This window comes from Oryzias latipes, chromosome 15 (assembly GCF_002234675.1).
Source record: "Oryzias latipes chromosome 15, ASM223467v1".
NCBI classification, from domain to species: domain Eukaryota; kingdom Metazoa; phylum Chordata; class Actinopteri; order Beloniformes; family Adrianichthyidae; genus Oryzias; species Oryzias latipes.
In genome coordinates this window covers 28,011,213-28,031,822 of record NC_019873.2, presented here as the reverse complement: position 1 = coordinate 28,031,822, position 20,610 = coordinate 28,011,213, and the positions used below count along the sequence as shown (strand labels likewise).

The 20,610-nt window shown below is 42.5% G+C and overlaps 1 protein-coding gene across 2 annotated transcripts in view; it reads left to right on the top strand.

The window, feature by feature from the left end:
* strn (striatin) overlaps positions 1-20,610 on the top strand; it is a 31,343-nt gene that overhangs the window by 8,092 nt on the left and 2,641 nt on the right. Inside the window, exons 2-15 of one of the 2 annotated variants that reach the window (XM_023963687.1) lie at positions 4,243-4,346; positions 7,893-7,966; positions 9,501-9,579; positions 10,445-10,603; positions 11,588-11,720; positions 11,793-11,946; positions 12,567-12,677; positions 14,604-14,747; positions 14,816-14,949; positions 16,505-16,680; positions 16,838-16,885; positions 19,245-19,366; positions 19,441-19,608; positions 19,685-19,825. In XM_023963687.1, the coding sequence (XP_023819455.1) occupies positions 4,243-4,346; positions 7,893-7,966; positions 9,501-9,579; positions 10,445-10,603; positions 11,588-11,720; positions 11,793-11,946; positions 12,567-12,677; positions 14,604-14,747; positions 14,816-14,949; positions 16,505-16,680; positions 16,838-16,885; positions 19,245-19,366; positions 19,441-19,608; positions 19,685-19,825 (1,747 nt within the window). The remainder of the gene's footprint in view (positions 1-4,242; positions 4,347-7,892; positions 7,967-9,500; positions 9,580-10,444; positions 10,604-11,587; positions 11,721-11,792; positions 11,947-12,566; positions 12,678-14,603; positions 14,748-14,815; positions 14,950-16,504; positions 16,681-16,837; positions 16,886-19,244; positions 19,367-19,440; positions 19,609-19,684; positions 19,826-20,610) is intronic. The other variant, XM_023963688.1, reaches the window with a different exon arrangement.

Here is a 20,610-nt window from a genome sequence, read left to right as displayed (position 1 = left end):
CCTCTAACGTGATTAAACACTTAATTAATTAATTAGTAGGTGCCAAAACTGTAAGTGTGTCTGTTTATTTGAAATATTTTGAAATTCATTTTTTCAACCCCCTCGAAACCAAGGACCCTGTTAGTGCTGTTCAGGTGACCGGTGTGCGCTCCTTGCGTGCAGCCTGACTGCTAAAAATGACAAAATTATACGGAGCATAGTTTGTGTGGGCATCCTGCAGCCATCTTACGGGCACTTGCGTATGCGTTTGGCATTCACATGGGGTCAGTAAGCTACCCGTACATCATCCATGATTGCCGCATACACCAGCCTTACGAATACTTCACGATACACTTACCACATGCACGACAATGGTACGTTCCAGTTGTCATGACGTCTATTAAGCTGACAGCACACGCCTCAAGGGAACTGAACACCCCTGCGCTCCTGTTTCATTGTACACATGACAAAATAAGACGATGTGAGTAAAAGATTTTAAATGTACAACGTTAGGGTGAAATATTTGTCCTGTTGCAAGTGAACAGACGGGAGTTTAAAATGAAGTCAAGACATTTCCTATGGATGTCAGCTTTGGTTGTCAGACGGCCAAATGTCTTTTTCTTTTCTCCAATGATTGCTTGACCTAACCCGCTCTCAGGTTTTTGTCTGAGATGAAACAGAAGCTAAAGTTCTGGTGACACAAAGCCTCCTTGAGACCTTTTAAGCTCTGTTGGTTTCAAATCTCCCAATTTTTCTGTTCTGGTTTACAGGAAATGACCGGTCACTCCCGGCCAAGAGTTCTGTGATTTTCTATCGATTGGTCGTATTTTGTTCACTACTGGTCTGAGTGAAAGACGGAGGTTCAAACCTGTGTGTTTTCTTCTTTTCTTTGCTTCGTGGCATTTGCTCTTGTTGAGAGTAAATGAACTTTTTAAAATAGTTTAAATATTAAGACTTTTTTAAAAAATTTTTATTTCTAGTCCATATTTTAGTTTGCGTCGTGTACACTTGAACTAGAAGGCGTCTGCATTGAAAATGTATGCAGGGCTGATTGTGTTTTTTTGTCACAACTGTGCTGAGATTAGGGCTGCACGACACTAGGAAAACTTGTGAAATTAGTGATTGATATTGCAATGATGATTTGGCTTGTGATACATGAACAAATGGCAAGACAAAAAACAAACAATTACATCAGTTCCATTTTACTGCAACGGTTTTTATAAATAAATAAAAAAGAAGCCAACACAAATTATACTGCAAATTATCTCAGTAGAAGACCGGTAGGAACTTTTATGTCGAGCAACAAACCAAAGAACAATGGTCTGCCTTTCTGGTAGTATTGTCCAAAACTAATGTAGGTAGTATGCGCTTTGGCTCTTTTTGAAAAGCCAAATGATTTCTCTGCCTTTGCATCCTACCTGAGTGAATATTTTACTCTGGGACTTTCTTGGTAAGGAAAACCGGCATGCATGTTCACCGACATGTTACTACGTTTCCTGTTGTACTGAAAAGGCCCTACTTGAAGGGATGCAGAGATACTTCCTTGCAGACTTGGTTATATGTAGAAATGCAGTTTGGTGGAGTTTCCAGCATAACAAGGGCTCTTCCTCACTGTCTGTCACTGTTGACAGCAAGTAGAAGCTCAGCTTCTACAGTTGGTGACAGATGCATCACAGAGGACCTTTGGAGTGGGCTGTCTGGAAAATAACTACCCAGTGACTTTTTAGCCTTCTTCAGGGGAGCACTGGGTGTCATTGATCACGCTTGACGCCGTCTTTTGGGATAGAGCACATGCCGATATCACGACGACGATACATTTTTGATTTCCTTGTGCAGGTTTAGCCCAAATCCAATCATTACTGCAACAAAGAAAGCTTCCCTTTTAGATGATTTAGATGTTCATTCTTGTTCACTGCAGCTTCTGAGCAGATCATCTGGCAAAGTAAATGAGCGGCTTCCAATTTTATTTCATGTTTAATTTCTACAAACTTGAGCTGGTGTGATGGTCCAGCTCCAAAGGTTCGCCCCTTGATATTTCAGATGTAACATCGATCCCATGAGTTGCTTTCCAGCTTTTTAGCTTTGTTCTCTAACAAATGTACTTTCGAGTTTATTCTTGTGTTTTCCTTCATACCTGGAAACCGACATTTGAGTCAAGGTTTTCTTAAATGTATTCTTTTGTCTCACTGCGTATGGGTTTATGTTGCCAGGCTGTACATTTAAAGCCAGCTTGAGTTCCCCGACTCGAGTATAGGATACTTCAGGCTGACTGAAGAACTGCAGACTATAGATCTAATAAGCTGAGTGATGGAGGTGTTGTGCTGATGCATCTTTCTTGTATCTTCAGTTCCTGGCATCTGTGCGGACTCTTAGTGTGTGATTAGTGCCAGCTAGACGCTCTCCAGTCCAGCACTTTAAATGCTAACTGCTTTGGAGCGGTCTGAGGCAGCTCGAGTTCCTGTGCAGACAGCTGGGCTGATGTAAGGAGAACCTCTTTCTTAAAAAAAGTGCAGCCTTGCATTGCTGTCGGGACGCGGTGCCATTTCTGATCCACCTGGAGTCATAACCCCCCTACATCTGCATACATATTTAGGGAATGAAAAGTTTTCATTTCACTAAAGATTTGGCAGCGCTTAAATTCTAGGTGACAGTCAACATTGATGTGATGCAAGCAGACACGCAACTGCATGGAAATTTGGTGGATGTAGTAGCGGTAAAAGTGGGTTTGTGGTGAACATGTGGAGTCATGGCTGCAAAGACAATATAATAAATGCATTTGGGATTTTATTACAGCTTAGTTCTATTTTTATTTTATTTTAGAGCAAAATGATTTAAAAAATAAAATAAAATAATCACCATGTGCTAATATTCTTAATCATCACAAAAAATTGTTTAAATTTAAAAACCGTAATTGAGGATCTTACCACTCCAAAGAAAAACATATATTTGACCACATTGTAAGAAGAAGGAAAACCTTTTGTTTTTAAAATAGCCTACTTTTTGCAATGATGTGAGCTTTTTTTAGTATGTTTGTCATTGTACAGACTTTCCAAGAAAAAGCTTGAATGAAAAACTTAATTCTCCACACATTTATCCCACTTCACAGTATCTTCTTCATAATCGTATCAAGAGTTTCTCCGTTCAGCTCTGGAAGTAAAACGTCCGACATTTGTGTCAGGACACAAAAACTACATCTTTTTTCCTTTTTGTTTGGGACTGTGATGGGAAATCCAAATTCAGTTCAATTCAATTTTATTTATATAGCCCAAATTCACAACAACAGTCGTCTCATTGGGCTTTGTACTGGTAATTGTAAGGTAAACATACAATTAAAAAGGATCATAAATGCATAGAATTCAATACATTCAAGACATAGAACGCGTGTCTCTGGCTTCAAACTTTGACCAAACGGGGACTCTGATTTGGTAGTGGCGTGCGGATGGCGTTCCCTTTTATATTCACGGACGTACCAACTGTGTAAAAGTTGATCATGAAGGAGAAATGAATAATTACAGTTGGTGCCCAGCTGGAGTCTTTATCAGAATAGAGCTGTGAAACAAAAAGCCTAGCGCAAATTTCTGCCAGATACGTACCGCTTCAACATTCACTAAACCTCTTCAAACTGTAGGTACAGACATGCGCTAACGCAGAGGAAGCCCCTACCTACTTTTCTAGTGTGAATATGCAAAATGCCTGCCACCTGCCCATTGCGTCCGCAGCTTCATCTACCCGTACGTGTCATTTCATCACCTTAATCATCTTCACCTGTTCTGCTTGTAAAAAACGTCAAAATGCCGTCTCTGCTGGTGGGATTTGCTCCTCGACTCCTCTGCTGTAGCTTGAGTGAGGAGCACTGCACCGCCCCCCCCCCCCCCGCCCTTATGGGACGTGCATATGTTTGCATGCATGCATGTGTGCGATGCCGCTATAATGTAATGCTGACTCAGAGCGAGTGCGTCAACAGCTGCTGAAGAGAGACAGCGGTGGGTGAAGGGAGAGGGGCCGGTCGGTGTGTGGGGGGTAGATTAAAATAGAATAATAGAGATAGGCTTTTTATTATCCGTCATGCCACACATTCTGATTTGTCCTATTTCAGTTTTCACTGAAGTCGATGCTTTGTAGCTGTCAGCCTGAAGGAGCTGTCAGGCCTTTTGTTGGTGGCTTATTAAGATGCAAAATGCCAAAGCCGCATCGGCTCTATTTTTACACAAAAACATCTGATCACGTCTTCTTTCTTTTAACGCAACATCCTTCTGCTTTCAGGCCCAAATCGCATTCCTGCAGGGGGAGAGGAAAGGTCAGGAGAACCTGAAGAAAGACCTGGTGAGGAGGATCAAAATGCTGGAGTATGCACTGAAGCAAGAGAGGTCAGTTCTTCCTCACAGATTCTTCACTCTCAACACACCTGAGCTTTTCACCATCTAGGGTTCTTTTCCAGTGGGTTAGTACTGGATTTACCATGTCGCCATAAAGAGGGGAGTTTTCTACTCCTCCCTTATCAATCATTGACCAATCCTTAAATATGCGGGCGTCTCTGCTATTTTTAATGCAGATTCTATTCATAAGGAGGCTTTCACATGGCCACTTTGGTTATATTTCAGCAGAGATTCCCTCTAGTCCAGCTGGTGAGACATCTCTGGACAAGAGCATTTGTTGGCATGAAGGCAGCTTTTGCTATGATTGATCTCTATAGAGAGGGGGGGCAGGAACACTTTGGACTTCACTTACGCTGCTGAGACAAAGATATGCTGGTAAACCATGTGACTCTGAAGTCATCCAGTGCATCAGTCAGCCTGAGTCAAAGTCTCAGCTCAGCAATAGTTCTAACGGTAGGAGGATTTATCATTGTTTTTTGTTGTCACAGAAACGACTCACTGTTTTAATAAACGCACATAGTCAGCCATTTTTGACTACCGTAAATTCCGGACTACAAAGCGCACTACAAAGCGCACCCGATTACAAGCCGCACCCACCCATATTCACGTGTTTGACTGATTTTATACATACACAAGCCGCGTCAGAGTACAAGCCGCGTAAGTGATAGCCAATATTGTCATCCTGACAGATCACGCCCAGCATCCCAGAGTGAGTGCAATTCATTAACACATTGTGGGTGGTGCCAATTTTGCCTCTGGGTCACGTATTTAAGTGTATCGACATCTGACAAACAGCATGGACCTCTATTCTGTTCACAAGTCCCTCAGTTATGGTGTTTTTATTTCATTTTTTTTTTTTTACTTATTGACAATCTAGGTATCTAACATAAAATTACAAACAGTAACCATATAATCAACATTACATCCCTCAGTTATAATGAGGAAATTTACATCCGCGATTCCACATTTCCCATGAGTCTTAGGGGCTAAAGGCGGGGCCAACGCCCGGCTCGCCATTCTGTTGTACGTGTTTAAGAATTAGCAGCAGTGCATGGAGGGGTGAGCGGGAAAAGCTCTCCTTCCGCTTGTGTCGCAGCAGCGTTATGGGAGTAACAGGACTGGTTAGAAAACACAACGGTAAAATAAAGCAGCGGCGACTGAAAAGCGCGCGCCTCAGCGCGATACGCGCGCCTCAGTGCGGCGCGTGCGTCAGAATTCAGAAGCCTCTGCACTCCGCGGACGCCTCTGCGCTCCGCTCCCGCCCCGCGCGCTCCTTGTCTCCCCTTCCTATCTACTCCGACACCTCTGGCCAGGGCAGCTTCAAGGAGGAGCGCTTCGTCCCCGTTGCGCCGGTGGATGGAGCAAATCGTTTCTGTGCAGAGCAATCGGACTTAAAACTGTACGTTTTGTGTATGCGGGGCGGGTGCGTTGTTACGTGTGGGAGCCTTCAGACTGCCATCGGCCCCGCAGCTCAATCAGCAGGAGAAGATGTCTCCAGCTCACACGGAGGCTGTGAGTTTTTCAAAGCAAAATTCCGCTTTTACGGTTTACTTAGAAACCGTAAATGGAGTGTAAATTCACTCCATGCGCTGTTCTCTCCGTCACGCAGCAAACCGGCTTTTCCAAACACGTTGGTGACGGTGGACTTTTTTACGCTGCTTTTAACGATTGCTTTTAACTTGAAAGCTTCATCATATTGTAGCGGCGATCACGTGCACGTTGGGTCTAATGGCCCCAAAGGATTCTGGGATGCGGCCGGGCATGCGTGTTTCGTTTTGTTGAACCATGACTGAAGTGTCTAAGACCTGAAGTCAAGGCCATGCTGCTTGGCTGCTAAGAGGTGTGTTGAATAAAAATGCCTCGTGCTTGGTGTTAGATAGAGAATTCAAACTATTCACTGAGTTTGAAAATACGTACATGGCGGCCGCCAATTAAATCCATAAATTAGCCGCGTCACTGAAAAAGCCGCAGGGCTGTAAGCGCAGGAAAAAAGTAGCGGCTTGTAGTCCGGAAATTACGGTACTTACAAAGAAAAAGTCTGTTCAGTTCTGTGAATGCAAGCCCCAGTAAAGCATATTTATAATTTTTTGAATGTTTTACAGTATAAACACATCTTTAAATACCGAGGAAAATTGTGTTTTTGGTGTTTTTAACATGTTCTCGTTGCGTTTTTCTGATGATGGAGGACAAATATAGAGAAAATCAATCTTAAAATTACATTTGAGGATTTTTTAAACCAAATTGCTGTGAATCAGGAGCAGAAGAAAACAGGCTGTTAAAAAATTTTTTTATATGTAATGTAGAAAATACGCTGGGCGGGGCCACAAGCTCCCTGCTCCGCCCCATTCTGATCATCCACCTGTAAACAAATAGATCCACGGACGTCTTTGTTTTCCTCGTCTGAGCTGGGATCTAAACTGCACGGCTGGATAGCTACGATATTGCACTTGTGATGTTAGATTAGGGATGTCAGGGACTGTAAGATAGCATGTAAACAGAAAGCTCTCTGCAACCGGAGGGAATGGGTGGGTGGGGTTGCTCTTCTTTAACGTCCCGCCCACAATTCAGAGGTGAATTTCTAATGAACTCCTGTTGCTGATCGGAGTGGGTTTTTTGAGACTCTTGTTCATGGATTCCTCATGTTTTGTTAGCATGAAGCTATTCCTAATATATATCGTTTTTGCTTTTCATAATGAAACCAGCCTTGAGAGAGCGAGCCATAACCCAGTATTACTGACACTGTGCTGGTTGCTAAGCAACCGGTCACATCTCTATGGCGTGTAAAGGCAATATCAGAAATGGCTTGGTGATTGTTGGCTGGACTCAGTTTTTGTGCATTTCATTTTGACGGGGGCGTTTCCTGCGTTCCCTGTGCATCTTGTGACTTGGTTTTACCGTGAAATCTTTCTTCTTTGCTGTGCAAAAACGCAAGAATTAAAGGCTTACATTTTCTGTCATAAATCAATTTGGGGATTTTGATTTGAGATCAATAAAGTAGTGAAAAATGTCGTATCTTGTGCATCTTTCACAATCCAAGACAGAAGATGTCAAAAGCAGCATGAGTATCTTGGAATATTCCTGTTTTTTTTCAAATGTGTAACGCCAATCAGTGCAAATCATTCTTTTTGATTTAGTATTGTGTTTTAAATCTAAATCTTTAAAACTGGCTTCCCACGGCTCCATGATCCCAATTCACAGCTTCAGTGACTTTTCTGCTCCTGAGCGTCAGCCTGCCAAACGAGCCTAAATGTAGACTGAAGGCTGTTTTTGTCCACATACCTCTGTGATGACAAAACATCCGTGGAAGCTGTTCCAGGAAACGTTTTAATGCTTGTTCTTTTGAGTTGAACGTGATTATTTGCTGCTTTATTCACATTTTTGAGCAGGAAAATCATTAAAAATGAAAATGATATGATCCTAATTCTGCTTTACTTTAGCTGTAACACAGAGCAACATATTTAAGCTGTAAAGCAAAACATTTTTGTTCTTTTGCCGAACTTTTTGTTCGTTAAATGGCCTTTTCTTTCTATGTTTTAGAGCCAAGTACCACAAGTTAAAATACGGGACCGAGTTAAATCAGGGTGACATGAAGCCTCCGAGCTACGACTCAGGTAAGTCTAAGGTGTTCGCTCACCTCCTCACAGTAAAGGCTTGAGCTCACATTCCTTAAGTAGCAGGATTGTACCTCATTTAGATGTGTTCATGTTGAATCTTGTTTTACTTCCATGCAGTAATTACCAGAGTTGTGAAAGAGCAGGCGTTGTTGTGTATAAACCATAGACAAAAGTTTGACGTTTTTATTATTTTACATACTTTTGGTTGATATTTTTGAGTCCCCCCAAAAGAAACTTGAATAGTTTCACCTCTGAAGGGTTTTATTTAGCTAAAAATGAAGCAGTACAGCATGTTTTTGTCTATTAGAAGTGTATACTTTCCACATAATTGTGAAGCATAGCTTCTGCTGTCACGGTTCCATGCTTATGTGCAGTAGTTTGCCTTTTTTTTTTACCTGATTCCTTTCTGATTGCAGTTTAACTGGCCTCTGGATTTGAAGCAGTTCTGATAATTCTGCTCATCTAAATTCATGAAGGCTGCTCTTAGCCCTTGAAGTGTTGATGGAGCAGGTGGAGATGTTGGATGAAAGGGGGGGGTGGAGATGGGAGAAAAGCGGAGGTGGGCGGTGTTGCTGGTCTGCCAGCTCACCTGTCTGCATCCTTAAACATCTGAAATAGGTCATGTATGGAGTAATATTTATGGCACAACGTTGCAAATGAAAATATTCAATCTTTGCTTTTCTTTTTGTTTTCAATTTTTTATTTTCTTTCAAACTGTTTATTCTTGCTTTCAAACACGTCACGCTAAACCGAAACTTGTGTGAGCAAAATCACAGATAGTAAAAAAAGGGAGATGAGACACAACAGATGTGAAAAAAGATGTGTTGCAAATGCAAAAATATTTATTTATTAAAAAAAAATATTATAAGATTTCTGAAAACAAAAAGGTTTTTTAACCAAAACAAAATTTGAAAGCAAAAATAATCTTTTGTAAGCAAAAAATAAATTTGAAGGCAAACAATTAAGGTCAAAAGGAAAACAAAGTTTGAAAGCAAAAAAAAGTATTTGTAAAGCAAATAATTTTATTTGAAACATGGTGGCATAAATATTACTCCATACTCTTGGAGGCTTCTGTGGTTCTCAGATCAATCCCTCCAACAGACGGACACAAATCAGTTATAACAACGCTTCTGTTCTTTCATCTTGATTATACGGATTTAATATGAGAATTAAAACATTTTTAAGTCACAGAGTATGCAGGTCAAATATTTGAAGTTGTCAGACGTGATGAAAAAAATGGGGTAATAGATGGCTAAACGCCTTTAGAAATTCCTGTTTTTTGTTGATCATGACCAGAAAATCTTAAAACTAAAATGTTCTTCCACATTTTCTATATTGTGTCTGTAAAATAAAGAAACTAATTTGTTTCTCTTGGGGGACAAAGCATTTATTTAGAAAGTTTTAATAAGTGTTTTTAGCAAAGAAAGAATGTGGAGCTGTGATACCAGAATGTTCTGACTGCATCTGCGCAGTTGAAATGATGTCAAACTTGTTTTTGTGGAGCTTTTATTTGGGTCTTTCTCTCCCAAAGACGAGGCCAATGAGAACCAGACTTCCGGATCGCTCAACAATCAGCTGTCCTGGAAACAAGGCCGGCAGCTCCTCAGACAGTAAGAGCACACGCCCGCATCCCCACATCCCTTCTGATGCAATTGAAACGGCTGTAATGATGCTACGGGATACCAGCATCTCTCTGGAACTGCGTCGTCATTGGTCTCAGCCACATGGGGAGTCAAAGTGCAGGAAAGAGCGCCCCCACATGGCGGCTGCAGTCAACACTGTCGTTTTCCCATCATGGACTTTGTCTGTAAATGAACATGCCATCATCGCTCAGCCTCACACATCGTCTGCTCCAACGCGCCAAATAATGAATCCAACATTGTATTTGCAAGTCTGTGTCAAATCAGTCATCTGTTTCTGTCTGTGGGTTATTCCTTCTCTGGCGGTGCTGTGGCGTTCTCCGTCCCCTCAGGGTGGGGGTCACTTTTCATGGCTCTAGCTCTTGGTTTGAAGAGTTTTCTTCTTGTCTTTAGATTATTTAAAATTCAAGACTGTCTGTAAATAAGAAAAAGGGAAAGCCTTTTTTTTCCCATTTCGTTTTGCCTCAGATTTAAACACTTGTTTTTGTTCGTGTGATGCCTGAGAATCCAGCACATGTGGTTCCTTCACACTCTGTTTGCACAGAGGAGTGTGATGTGCACACGGCCCGTCACAACACTGGTTTGTCAGGAAGTGAAGTGTTCAGGCTGTGAAATGAGTCCTCGACAGGAGCAGAAACACACCCAAATCAGACTGTTGTCTTTTCTGCAAAAGCGTGCTCAAGGGGTTTGGGTCAGTGGTTCATAAATGTAGGTGTGGAGTAAAGAGTCCAAATTGTTGCTGGCCCGTGCAGCTTTAGAGCTGAGCAGAACTTGAACCAATCTGGAAACTTCTCAAGGTTTTCCAGTGATTCTGAGATGCGACCTTTCTTTCCAGGTACCTGCAGGAGGTGGGATACACAGACACCATTTTAGATGTAAAATCCCAAAGAGTTCGGGCTCTGCTGGGACTTGCCGGAGATGGAGGAGGCAGGATGGAAACTGAGCCTTTGGTGAACGGGACGGACACGACAACAAAGGGCATAGGCACCAAGGGGTGAGTACAGTCCATTTGAAGACCCACTCTGATGTAAATGGCGTTTTAACATGTTCTTGTTGCAAATTTCTGATGACGGAGGGCATAGTTAAAGAAAATTTAGCTTAAAATTGCGTTTCTAAATATTTCTTTAACCAAATTGTCGTGCAGCAGAAGCTGATCGTAGAAAATACACTGGGCGGGGCCACAAGCTTCCTGCTCCGCCCATTTCTGATCATCCACCTGCAGACTCATCTGAGCTGGAATCTGGATCTAAACTGTGAAAATGCGTCTACTTCTGCTAAAGCCTTTTACGGTCTCCAGATTTAAAAAACAATAATAGCCTCTTAAAATGTTTATATTAATGAAAAAGAAATGTTAAAGCTCGAATTCTGCAAAGGACTACAAATGTTTTCTTCTTCTTCTGTTTATTTTGTCAGGAGTTACAGCGCCACTTACTGACACTGGATTAACACGTTATTAACGGCTAAAGCGGCTGCAGCAGTCTTTTCTTCTACAAATAACAAACAAAAACCATCAAACAGAGAGAGACTCCACGCCATGCGGCGGTCATTGTATCACGCATCATTGCGATTTTCATCGTTTCCAATGACAACAATAAATGATTATACAGTGTTGCATTTAGGGGACGTTCTTTAATGTTTCAGAGGTGTAATTCAGTTTAAGGAAGCTCTCCGTTGTTTCCAATACCTGCAGTCACGTGTTTTTTATGCAACAGGATTCAACATTTTTCGTGAAAAGATGGTTAAAAATGTACAAACTTATCGTAGTTCAATCAAGACAGCTTTTCTTTTTTGTATTTTCTGCTGGTTGAAATGTTTTTAAAAAGTTTCTAATGGCCATTTGCTGAACCTCCCAGTGATATTTTTGTTCTTCAAATTGGGAATCCTCGTCAGAAAAAATAAAAACTAGCATCTATCTAAAGCTCGATATGGCGAGTCTATGATGGTGGTTTAAATGAAACGATCTGTGGCTCCTTTGCAGGAAATCTGAGCTGTCTGACCCCAGCGCCGTGCTGGAAGTCTTCAATTTTATTGAGAATGCAGAGGATTTGAGCGATGAAGATGAGGAAGAGGACAGCGAGGGAAAGGGAGTTACCAACGTAGAATCCAGGACGGTGAGGAAGCCACTTTCATCTTTGCATCACGCAGTGGGAGTGCTGTTAGAGAACAGGCTGTGTTGCCTCTAGATCATGAGGAAAAAGCCTCCTCCCTCATCGACCAACATGGACACCAGTGAGGACCCCGACACCAACGCCGTGCTGAAGGTCTTCGACTTCCTGTCCAGACCCGATGAGATTGACACTTCTGAGTCCAGAGGCACCGGCGATGGGACGGACTGGGGTGAGTCACAGACTGACCACGAACACAAACTGATAAATCCAAACCCCTTCAGCGAGAAAAGGATTCATTCCAACTCCGGCCGCTGATCTTTTAAATTTGGGAAGTTTTGACTCATAGTTTGTTGACTGCTGGTGAGGTTCCGTCATTCATGTGTCATTCTGTGCTCATAAGTCATGATGTGTCTGTTTAACACGCAGTTTGTGTTCTCTTCCACTGTATGTTCACAAGTCCAGCCTGTGACACCAACATGTTTCCACTCGTCTGTCGTCAGATCGCCCAGATCCCCTCTGAGCTTCGCTGGTCTTTAGCTGGAGTCAAAACAATCAGCTTGATGTCATGCTGGGTTTAATCTTTGACTTTAGCCACAAAAGACAATTTTATCTCAAAAGCTGAAGTCAGACATTCCCCACCATGACACAAACCTCTCTCAAATCCACCTCCTTCTTTCTGCCAGCAGAAAGAAAACACAGAGGAGGGTCAGGAGAGGCCCGTAGCTCCGCCCTCCTCGTTTATGAAATTGATTTGAATCTGAAAGTCTCAGAGCGTTTGCAGCTCTCTGTCTGCAAGGACCAGGGCAGTTTCTCAACAGCCTGTCGGTCTGGTTTTGTCCCCTTGTGTAGAGAAGAACGAGCAAGGCTCCATTTCTGAGGCCTGGGACGTGGCCCCGGGCCTGATAACCCAGCTCAAGGAACAGTACAAAAAGGATCGCAAGGGGAAAAAGGGGGTTAAGAGTAAGTCCTGCTAGGTATTGCTGCCTCCCTGCTTCTTCTCATTCTGCAGAGCCTAAAGCCTTAGTCACAACTGAACCTGCGGGTGGAGACGGGCTTCCTGCGGGCGAAAAATGGTCAAACCTGTACGGGTGGCACCCGTCAATACCTGCTGCAGTCTGGCCGTTAGACAGGAGGAAAATGGACAGAGTGTAGTTTGTGTGGACATCCCATGAACACTTCTGTATCACCCAGTGTGTGCAGCACTTATGCACAATTAGTAAGGAGACTGTACTGGCACCTTGAATGTGCCGTGACGACACTGTAGGACAGCATCACCTGTAGGTTGTAAGTGTGTGTAACTTACATTATTGCCACACATACACACGACAATGGTACGTCCCGTTTTAATGATGCCCCTTGAGGTCCTTGTACGAGCCTCAAGGAAGCTGCAAGATAAAGAAAATTCTACAAAAACTTTGCATTTCTGAGTATTTCTTTAATCAAATCGTTGTGGAAAAAAAAAGCTGTTTGGAAAAGATTTTTGACGGAAAATTTGCTCGCCGGGCCACAAGCTCCCTGCTCTGCTCCATTCTCAGGCGAAGGGTCTATAGATGCATTCGTTTGGGTTGCTCCACGCCAACTTTCCCGCCCACAACTCTGAAACTCTGTCCTAAATATCGACACGGGTTTCTTTTCTTTTTTCATTTTGGCTAAAAACGGTAAAATCCTGATCAAAAGAGCACTGGGAACACTCTGAAACCCGAAAGCCGAAAGCCTCACAGCACCCGTACAGGTCAAGCCCCCCAGTGTGACTAAGGCTTTACTTTCCTGAGAAACCAGCCTCAAATCCAAATTGGAGCATCTTCACTGTTTTCTCTGAGTTTCTTCTGTCGCCGCTCCTCGTTCTGCTTCTCTGTCCTCTTCACATCTCATTCTTCAGACCTCTCCGGTGCCTTCAAAACCTGCATCTGTGCTCAGGATTTCTTTTGCCCTTTGGTTGACCCTGGTGCATGCCTCATTTCAGTCTTTCATCGCCTTATTCTCATCTTCACGTCATCGTGCTAACCGTGAAAGATCAGACCGCCGTGCCACAGTAGCTCTGTGATTGCCGCCGTGGTCCTCATCGGTCGGCTCGGCTCGCGTGGAGAAGTCGTGTAGCCGCTGATGTTCTGCCGCTCGATAGCAAAATCAGAGCTTTTCCTGTGACCCGCATGGATGACTCATTCAGCAGCCCACAGATTTCACATTTCTGACACCCAGTCTCCGCTCTCCTTCTGCAGCGACTGCTCGTGACATCAACACTCACTTTCTCACCTTCCTTCTACGCTGTTTACACAGCCCCCCCCCCCCAAGAGTGTGTGGTTTTTTTTTTTGTGGGTGTTCGGACGACACCATGTAGAGTTTCTGTTCCTGCGATTTTTGTCTGTTGCAGCTCCTCATAATCCATTTCTGCGCCGTGTTCATACCAGCCGTTAACTGCTGTTATTTATTGCTAAAACTGTTGTTAGATTTAAAAAAAAAATAAGCTGGAATTTACAGTTTTGTGTTGCCAATTGCACCTTTGTTTGTTGAGCATCACAAGGAAACTTTCCTAGGTCTCTGCTGGTTGCTTAGCAACAGCTCTGAGCCGGAGGAAAGTGTGTCAAAAGGACAGACTGAGCGGATCGTAGTTTTTGTCTCACGCACTTCTGAAAGGATGGCAGTTAAAACGTACAGATTCAGGTTTAGACTACAGTGATTCTCCACACCAGCGGCTTTAAAGGCAAATGTACCTTTTGAGTAGGTTTCACTGCTTTTCTTCAAACTTTATCTATTTTTCTTTCTTCCCAGTCCTTCCATCTTTTCATCTTTTTTTCTCTCAGCTTGTTTGCACTCTTTTTCTCTCGTCTCCGTTCTCCATCAGTATGTGTTGGTTCTGTTAACCGGTGTAACCCCACCTGTGAACAGGACCCAACCGATCCAAGCTGCAGGACATGCTGGCCAACCTGAGGGACGGCGAGGACATGCCTCACATGCAGCCTCCGTCCGCCCCGCAGCCCCGACCCAGCGTGCCCCGCTTTAACGAACACGAGGGAAACCGGCCGGATGAAGGTGCCTCAGAAAGACCGCCGCCCCCTTTCTGTTTGAACTTTGGTTATAATCAGGTTTCCTCTCCGCAGTGGAGACCCTTGCTTTCCCGCCCACCTCAGGGACGTTTATTATGGGCGCAGACGAAGCTATGAAGAGCGACCTGGGACTCGGGGAGCTGGCCAGCATCACCGTGGCCAACGAGGTCGAGAGTCTGGCATACGATGTGAGTGAACTGTTCCGGTTTTTCCGGCCCGAATCGTTCACAAGTCTGCGTTTAGCGGGTCAACCAGACAACGGAAAATAGCATCTCTTCAGCCATTTTACCCCTATGAAAGTAACAGTCCACCTGGACCTTTTCTTCTTTATTCATCACATAATATTTTAAATTGTTTTTCAAAATAATTTCATCCCTGACACTATTAGATAAATTGTTACAGATCTAAAATGTTCTAGATCTGTAACCTGAGGCTCTGGAGCCACAAGCAGCTCCTTTATTACTCTATCCTGGCAATATAAAAAATTATAGTTTTAGTTTGTTTGTTTTTGCTAACTTTGTTTTATCATTTATGTACACATTTATGACATCACTGAGAGAAGTGATGGTAAAAAGTTCAGTCTGCTGTCAGAGTGGTTTAAGATTCAACATGTTCTTTTCTTCTGCTGCACAACAGAGTCTAGAGAAGTTCTTAAAGATTCTCTAAAAAATAAATTAAAAAAAGCTGTATTCTACACTGATCTCATCACATTTATATTTGATAGTAAGAGGAGAAAAAGGATGACAGTGATTCGCCAAACTCTCTTGCCTTTGTTTAAACCAAAACTGCTGCAGCAAAAGGATCCTATTTGGCACACAGGATGTGTTTTATTTTGAAAGGATGGTGTATATGCCGGTGTCAAAATAAAAAAGGGAATGAATAAATAAAGTTAAAATAAGTTAAAATTCTCAAATTTGAATGGTGTAAAATAACTCTAAACCCCCCCCAAATGAACTGATTTCATAGATGAAGTGATCCGAAGGTTTTGAGTTGAGGCCCTGATAAAACACTGAGTAGTTAGGAATATGTTTATTTCTGTTTATTTGATTCTATTAAAGGCATTTTGATAAGAATGACGGTATCAGACTGTGGAACAAGTGAACAAAACCATGAAGCTCAGAGACGCTAGTCTGTCTGGCGTTTGGCGGCTGTTTGCACTACATCTCCCATGATGCATTGAGTTAAAGTGACAGTGTCTCAGCGCACAATGAGCCTTTCTTTGTTAAACGTCTTGAAACCACAACGAACACATATAAAACTGTTTTTAAATCTTCTAAATTAACTTTTATTACATCTTTTAGAAAAAACAGCTGCAGCTTCCAGCTTTTTCTGCCACAATTGTCACAAAAATGCATGTGAGATCATGGAGGGGCTGTAAATCAATACAGACTGAGTTTTTCCTTTTTTTTTTCTTTTTTCTTTTTTTTTTTGGATGCCGCTAGGTTTTTGTCAAGGATAAAGTGTGCCGTGGCTCAAAAAAGGTTGAAACACTGGTCTAGATGAACCCGCACAAGTAGTTTTGTTTGTGTAATTGATTTTATTTTTGTTCTGCAGCTTCATGAAGTGCAAATATAAAATACATTAACAGCGGTTAAACTCTCATTTTCTGTTGGTGACGGTGTCAGAGTCCTCTTGCTTTTCGTTTTTGTTTTTTTAGTTATAAACATTTGAAAACACAGAGTGGAAGGAAAAATCTGTTTGTTGTCTGACCTGGATGCTGAGCGTCTCCGCTTTGTTTCTCAGATTGGCAACAATAAGGACGCGATGAGGAAGACGTGGAACCCCAAGTTCACCCTGCGGAGTCATTTCGACGGGATCCGGGCGCTGACGTTCCACCCCGTGGAACCCGTCCTCGTCACGGCTTCGGAGGACCACACGCTCAAGATGTGGAACCTGCAGAAGACGGCTCCCGCCAAGAAGTAATGTGTTCCTGCTTGAACGACTGAAAGGAGCATCTCTGCTTTCGTTTGCCGAGCTTTGGTTTAAAAATCTGTGTTTTCCACCTTCGTGCGTGGAAAGCTCTGCCCACGTGAGTGCTGCTGTTTTCTGTCATAGTAATGAATGCTCTGTCTGCAGGAGCACATCTCTGGACGTGGAACCCGTCTACACCTTCAGGGCACACAGGTAAAAAGCTCATTTTAGTATCCAAGTTCTGAATGTAACAAAGAAAAAACAGCAAACAACAGATTAACTACATTTGAGATCATCTAAGTCATTCCAGACCCCCCCCCCCCCCCCCCCCCCCAAAAGGTCAACTATCTAAGCTGTATTTAGATTATAGAATCAATTAACTGTACAAAGTGTGAACGTGGAAAACGGCGGTTTGAGAAACAAAAAGACTAGAACATCTGCTGTAAGATGAGCAGGAACTGCAGCCAAACAGGGCGGAGCTGCGGTTACAAAAAATGAGGATTGTCATCATCACGTTTAAAAAAAAAAAAGGTATCAGAGCCAGAATGACTGAGGAACAGGTGTTTGTTTCCCTATAGACGTCGTTGGCTACTTGGATCCAGCGGGTACTTCCTGTTTGGAATGTCAGGGGGGGCGGAGCCACTCAGTCCGGTTCTCTTATACAGTGAATGGTCATTGTGCAGACGCATTGAGAGAGCTAGCAGCTGGTTGTTGCTCAGCTTGGGCCTGTGGCGTGTTGATGATGGGGTCACTGGGTGGAGTCCAAACCGACGGGAAGGAGAATCTGATCGTTCTCCTCCTGAAATGTATGATATTTTTCTTATTTGTATGGAGACAAAAGGCCTGGGCTGCTTTGAAAAAACAACAAAAAAACAATAACTCGGTCTGAATTGATCCAAGCTTAGAAGCAGATCAACAATCGATCCATAAAAGAAGAGATCGATCTTTTATGCCTTTCTTTCTCCAGTGACCTAACAGCATAACAGGAGTAAAGCCAAAGTAAGCTAGCTTGATGCTAACGTATAATGGAAATTCCCATAGGACGGCTAATGCTAACGCTTGTTTGACCTAAACACACATTGCTGACTAAACAGCTTTATAAACTCACAGGCAGGAATTTAAGGACACTTTTTTTCTTTCAAAGTAACCATTTTTGGTCTAAAGAACATTTTTTGGCTCAATCTTCTAGAATCAAGTGGAATTCTGCAGCATGAGCTCCACCTAGTGGCCAAACTGAGACGCCCTCTGGGAAAGACAATAATCTGTTATTAATTTTTGTTAGAGCTTCTCCTTATAACACCGTATGCTGTTAACGATCTCTCTGGTTTATATGTTCACTAAAAATATCCACAGTATGTGAACTGTGTCAGATTAATATGGATTTCTTCAAAACACTTCTAGATTGTTGTTGTATTTCCCGACACATACAGTGATCCCTTGCTATAACACGGTTTACTTTTCACGGTTTCGCTACTTCACGGATTTGCATCGTTGCATTGTGTTCTGCATTCTGATTGGCTAAAAAGTCACTCCACTTTTTCTCTACCTGTGCGTCAATAACGTTTCAGTTTAATATGTACACGTATGTAAAACAGCTTGCCAAATTTACAACACGTACGTTCAAATTCTCTTGCAATTTGGAGTTTCTCTAAAACCCATAGAAAAAGAGCGACAACAACTGCCTATCACTATGTTCTTCTCCCGAACAAACACAGCTGCACCGCGGGCTTCAAAAGAAGAAAACACTGCAGAGTGGAGTCAGGATGCAGCGGCTCAGTCTGTAGAGCAGTGAAATACACTTGAGTCACTATTTGTCTGAATGTACTTTGTATTTTTTTCATAATCCTTTTAAAATTTCTCCCGTTTAATGCAATTACTCTCGGGTCGCGGTGGGCGGGGCTAATCTCCGCGATTTGAAGCCTTCTGTTCACGTTGATGATTAAAATTATTATTTGACAGTACAGAAGTTATTTGTTGGAAAAAACGTTTCTAAAGTACTTTTATTTGTGAAACAAATGCTTGAGCCTGTAAAATGGTTTGTTCTTTCTTTTCAAAGTATAATAGAGTTTTTAATTGTATAATACTTGTTAAAAAATATAGGTTTCTACTTCACGGATTTTGCCTATCACGGGGTCTTTTTGGAACGTAACCCCCGCGAAAAACAAGGGTTTACTGTATGTCCAAATGTGTCCATCGTATAAATTTAGAGGAGCCCTCTGTGTCCTAAAATGACCTTTTAGCAGAGTAACTGAGCGCATTCGGACATCAAACGCGTCTTTACATCTTCCCCCAAAGATGGAGACTGTTGGGGGGGGGTTTAGTTCCGCTGATTGTGGACCTGACATTTAAAGCTGTAACCTTCATTTGATTGTTGAAATCGTTGGAGTTCTCCAAAGTCCCTCTTATCTATTCTTGGTGGAAAATAAAGGAAGTGAAGCTGAGTGGTCCAGCGTCCTCCGCTGTTTCCTGAGCCTGTTTTTTCATTTTAAAATTTTTATTTTTTCTATTTTTTAAGGTATTTATTTTGGTTTTTTTTTGGGCTGCTGGGTAACTTCTCATATGTCATTGAAAGGGGGGCGGTGGTCTCTGTGGTGATGAGCAGCTCGGGGGAGCAGTGCTTCAGCGGAGGGCTTGATGGCACCATCCAGTGCTGGAACACCCCCAACCCCAACGTCGACCCCTACGACTCCTATGGTATCTTCCATTTGTGCGTTACGGACCCCGGTACGGTCGGGTTCGGCCTCACTGACGGCTTTTTCCCGCCACAGACCCGTCTGTGCTGCGTGGCGAGCTGAGCGGACACACCGACTCGGTCTGGGGCTTGGTTTACAGCGGCGTGCACCAGCGCCTCCTCTCCTGCTCCGCAGACGGCACCGTGAGGCTGTGGGACGCCAGCACCACCTCCCCCGCCCTCGCCGTCTTCAACGAGAACAAAAGTGCTGACTTGATTCACAGATTTTAGCCGCTTGACCTCCGTTCAAACGTGCTGAAAACTGTACATTTCTGCTCTAGATATGGGAATTCCCTCCTCCGTGGACCTGGTGTGCAGCGAATCCGCTCATCTGGTCGCATCCTTCACAAACGGGGAGATCGGCATCTTCAACATGGAGACCCGCCAGCTGGTTCTCAGCCTGGAGTCCAACTTGGAGGCGGGTAGGTTTGGACAGTTTCTAGAAAAACAGGTGGTGGTGTTTTATCGCTAAAATTCCTTCAGTTTGTGGAAAAATCCAAATATTCATTCATTTTTAATTAACCAAAATCCCACAGCTGGAAAAGACTTTATACCCCCATCTAGTGTTGACTAGTGGCATTACACTCAACATTTTTGTCAGTTTATGGTGACATGAAAAGATAATTTAATAGATATATTTACAGTTTTTATCGAAATAAATATCATTTAATGATAATTGTAAACTATAATGGGAAAAATGTATGTTTATAATAGTAAAAATTATAAATAATAGGTCAACCTTTGTGTTCCAGAGTTGAGCTTAAGTGCAATAAATTCTCCTAAATATTACATTAAAATGTATTTTTATACAGTGGTAATTTTTTAACCTGCAGAATTAAACAGGGCCACATGTTTACTTTTTCTTTGCTATATTTTTATATATAACTAAAAATTTACATGGTGACAAATCAGGATCACCTTAAAGTGAATGAAAAACCAGATTGTAAAAATTTAATTTAATTTTGAAAGAGTTGTTGTTTTTTTTATGCCTTTATTTATTATGAGCATATAAAGCATAAAGTAACAAACAAGCAAATAAAGTAATGGTACATATATGTACACACACATCTAATGATGTACCCACACACACACACAAACACACAACTCAAAGATGGAGGGAGAAGGAAAACAAAAATATGTTTTTATTCCAACCCCTCCTACACATTCATAAGGTAATATTCTATATCACTGGTGGCTTCTTCATATA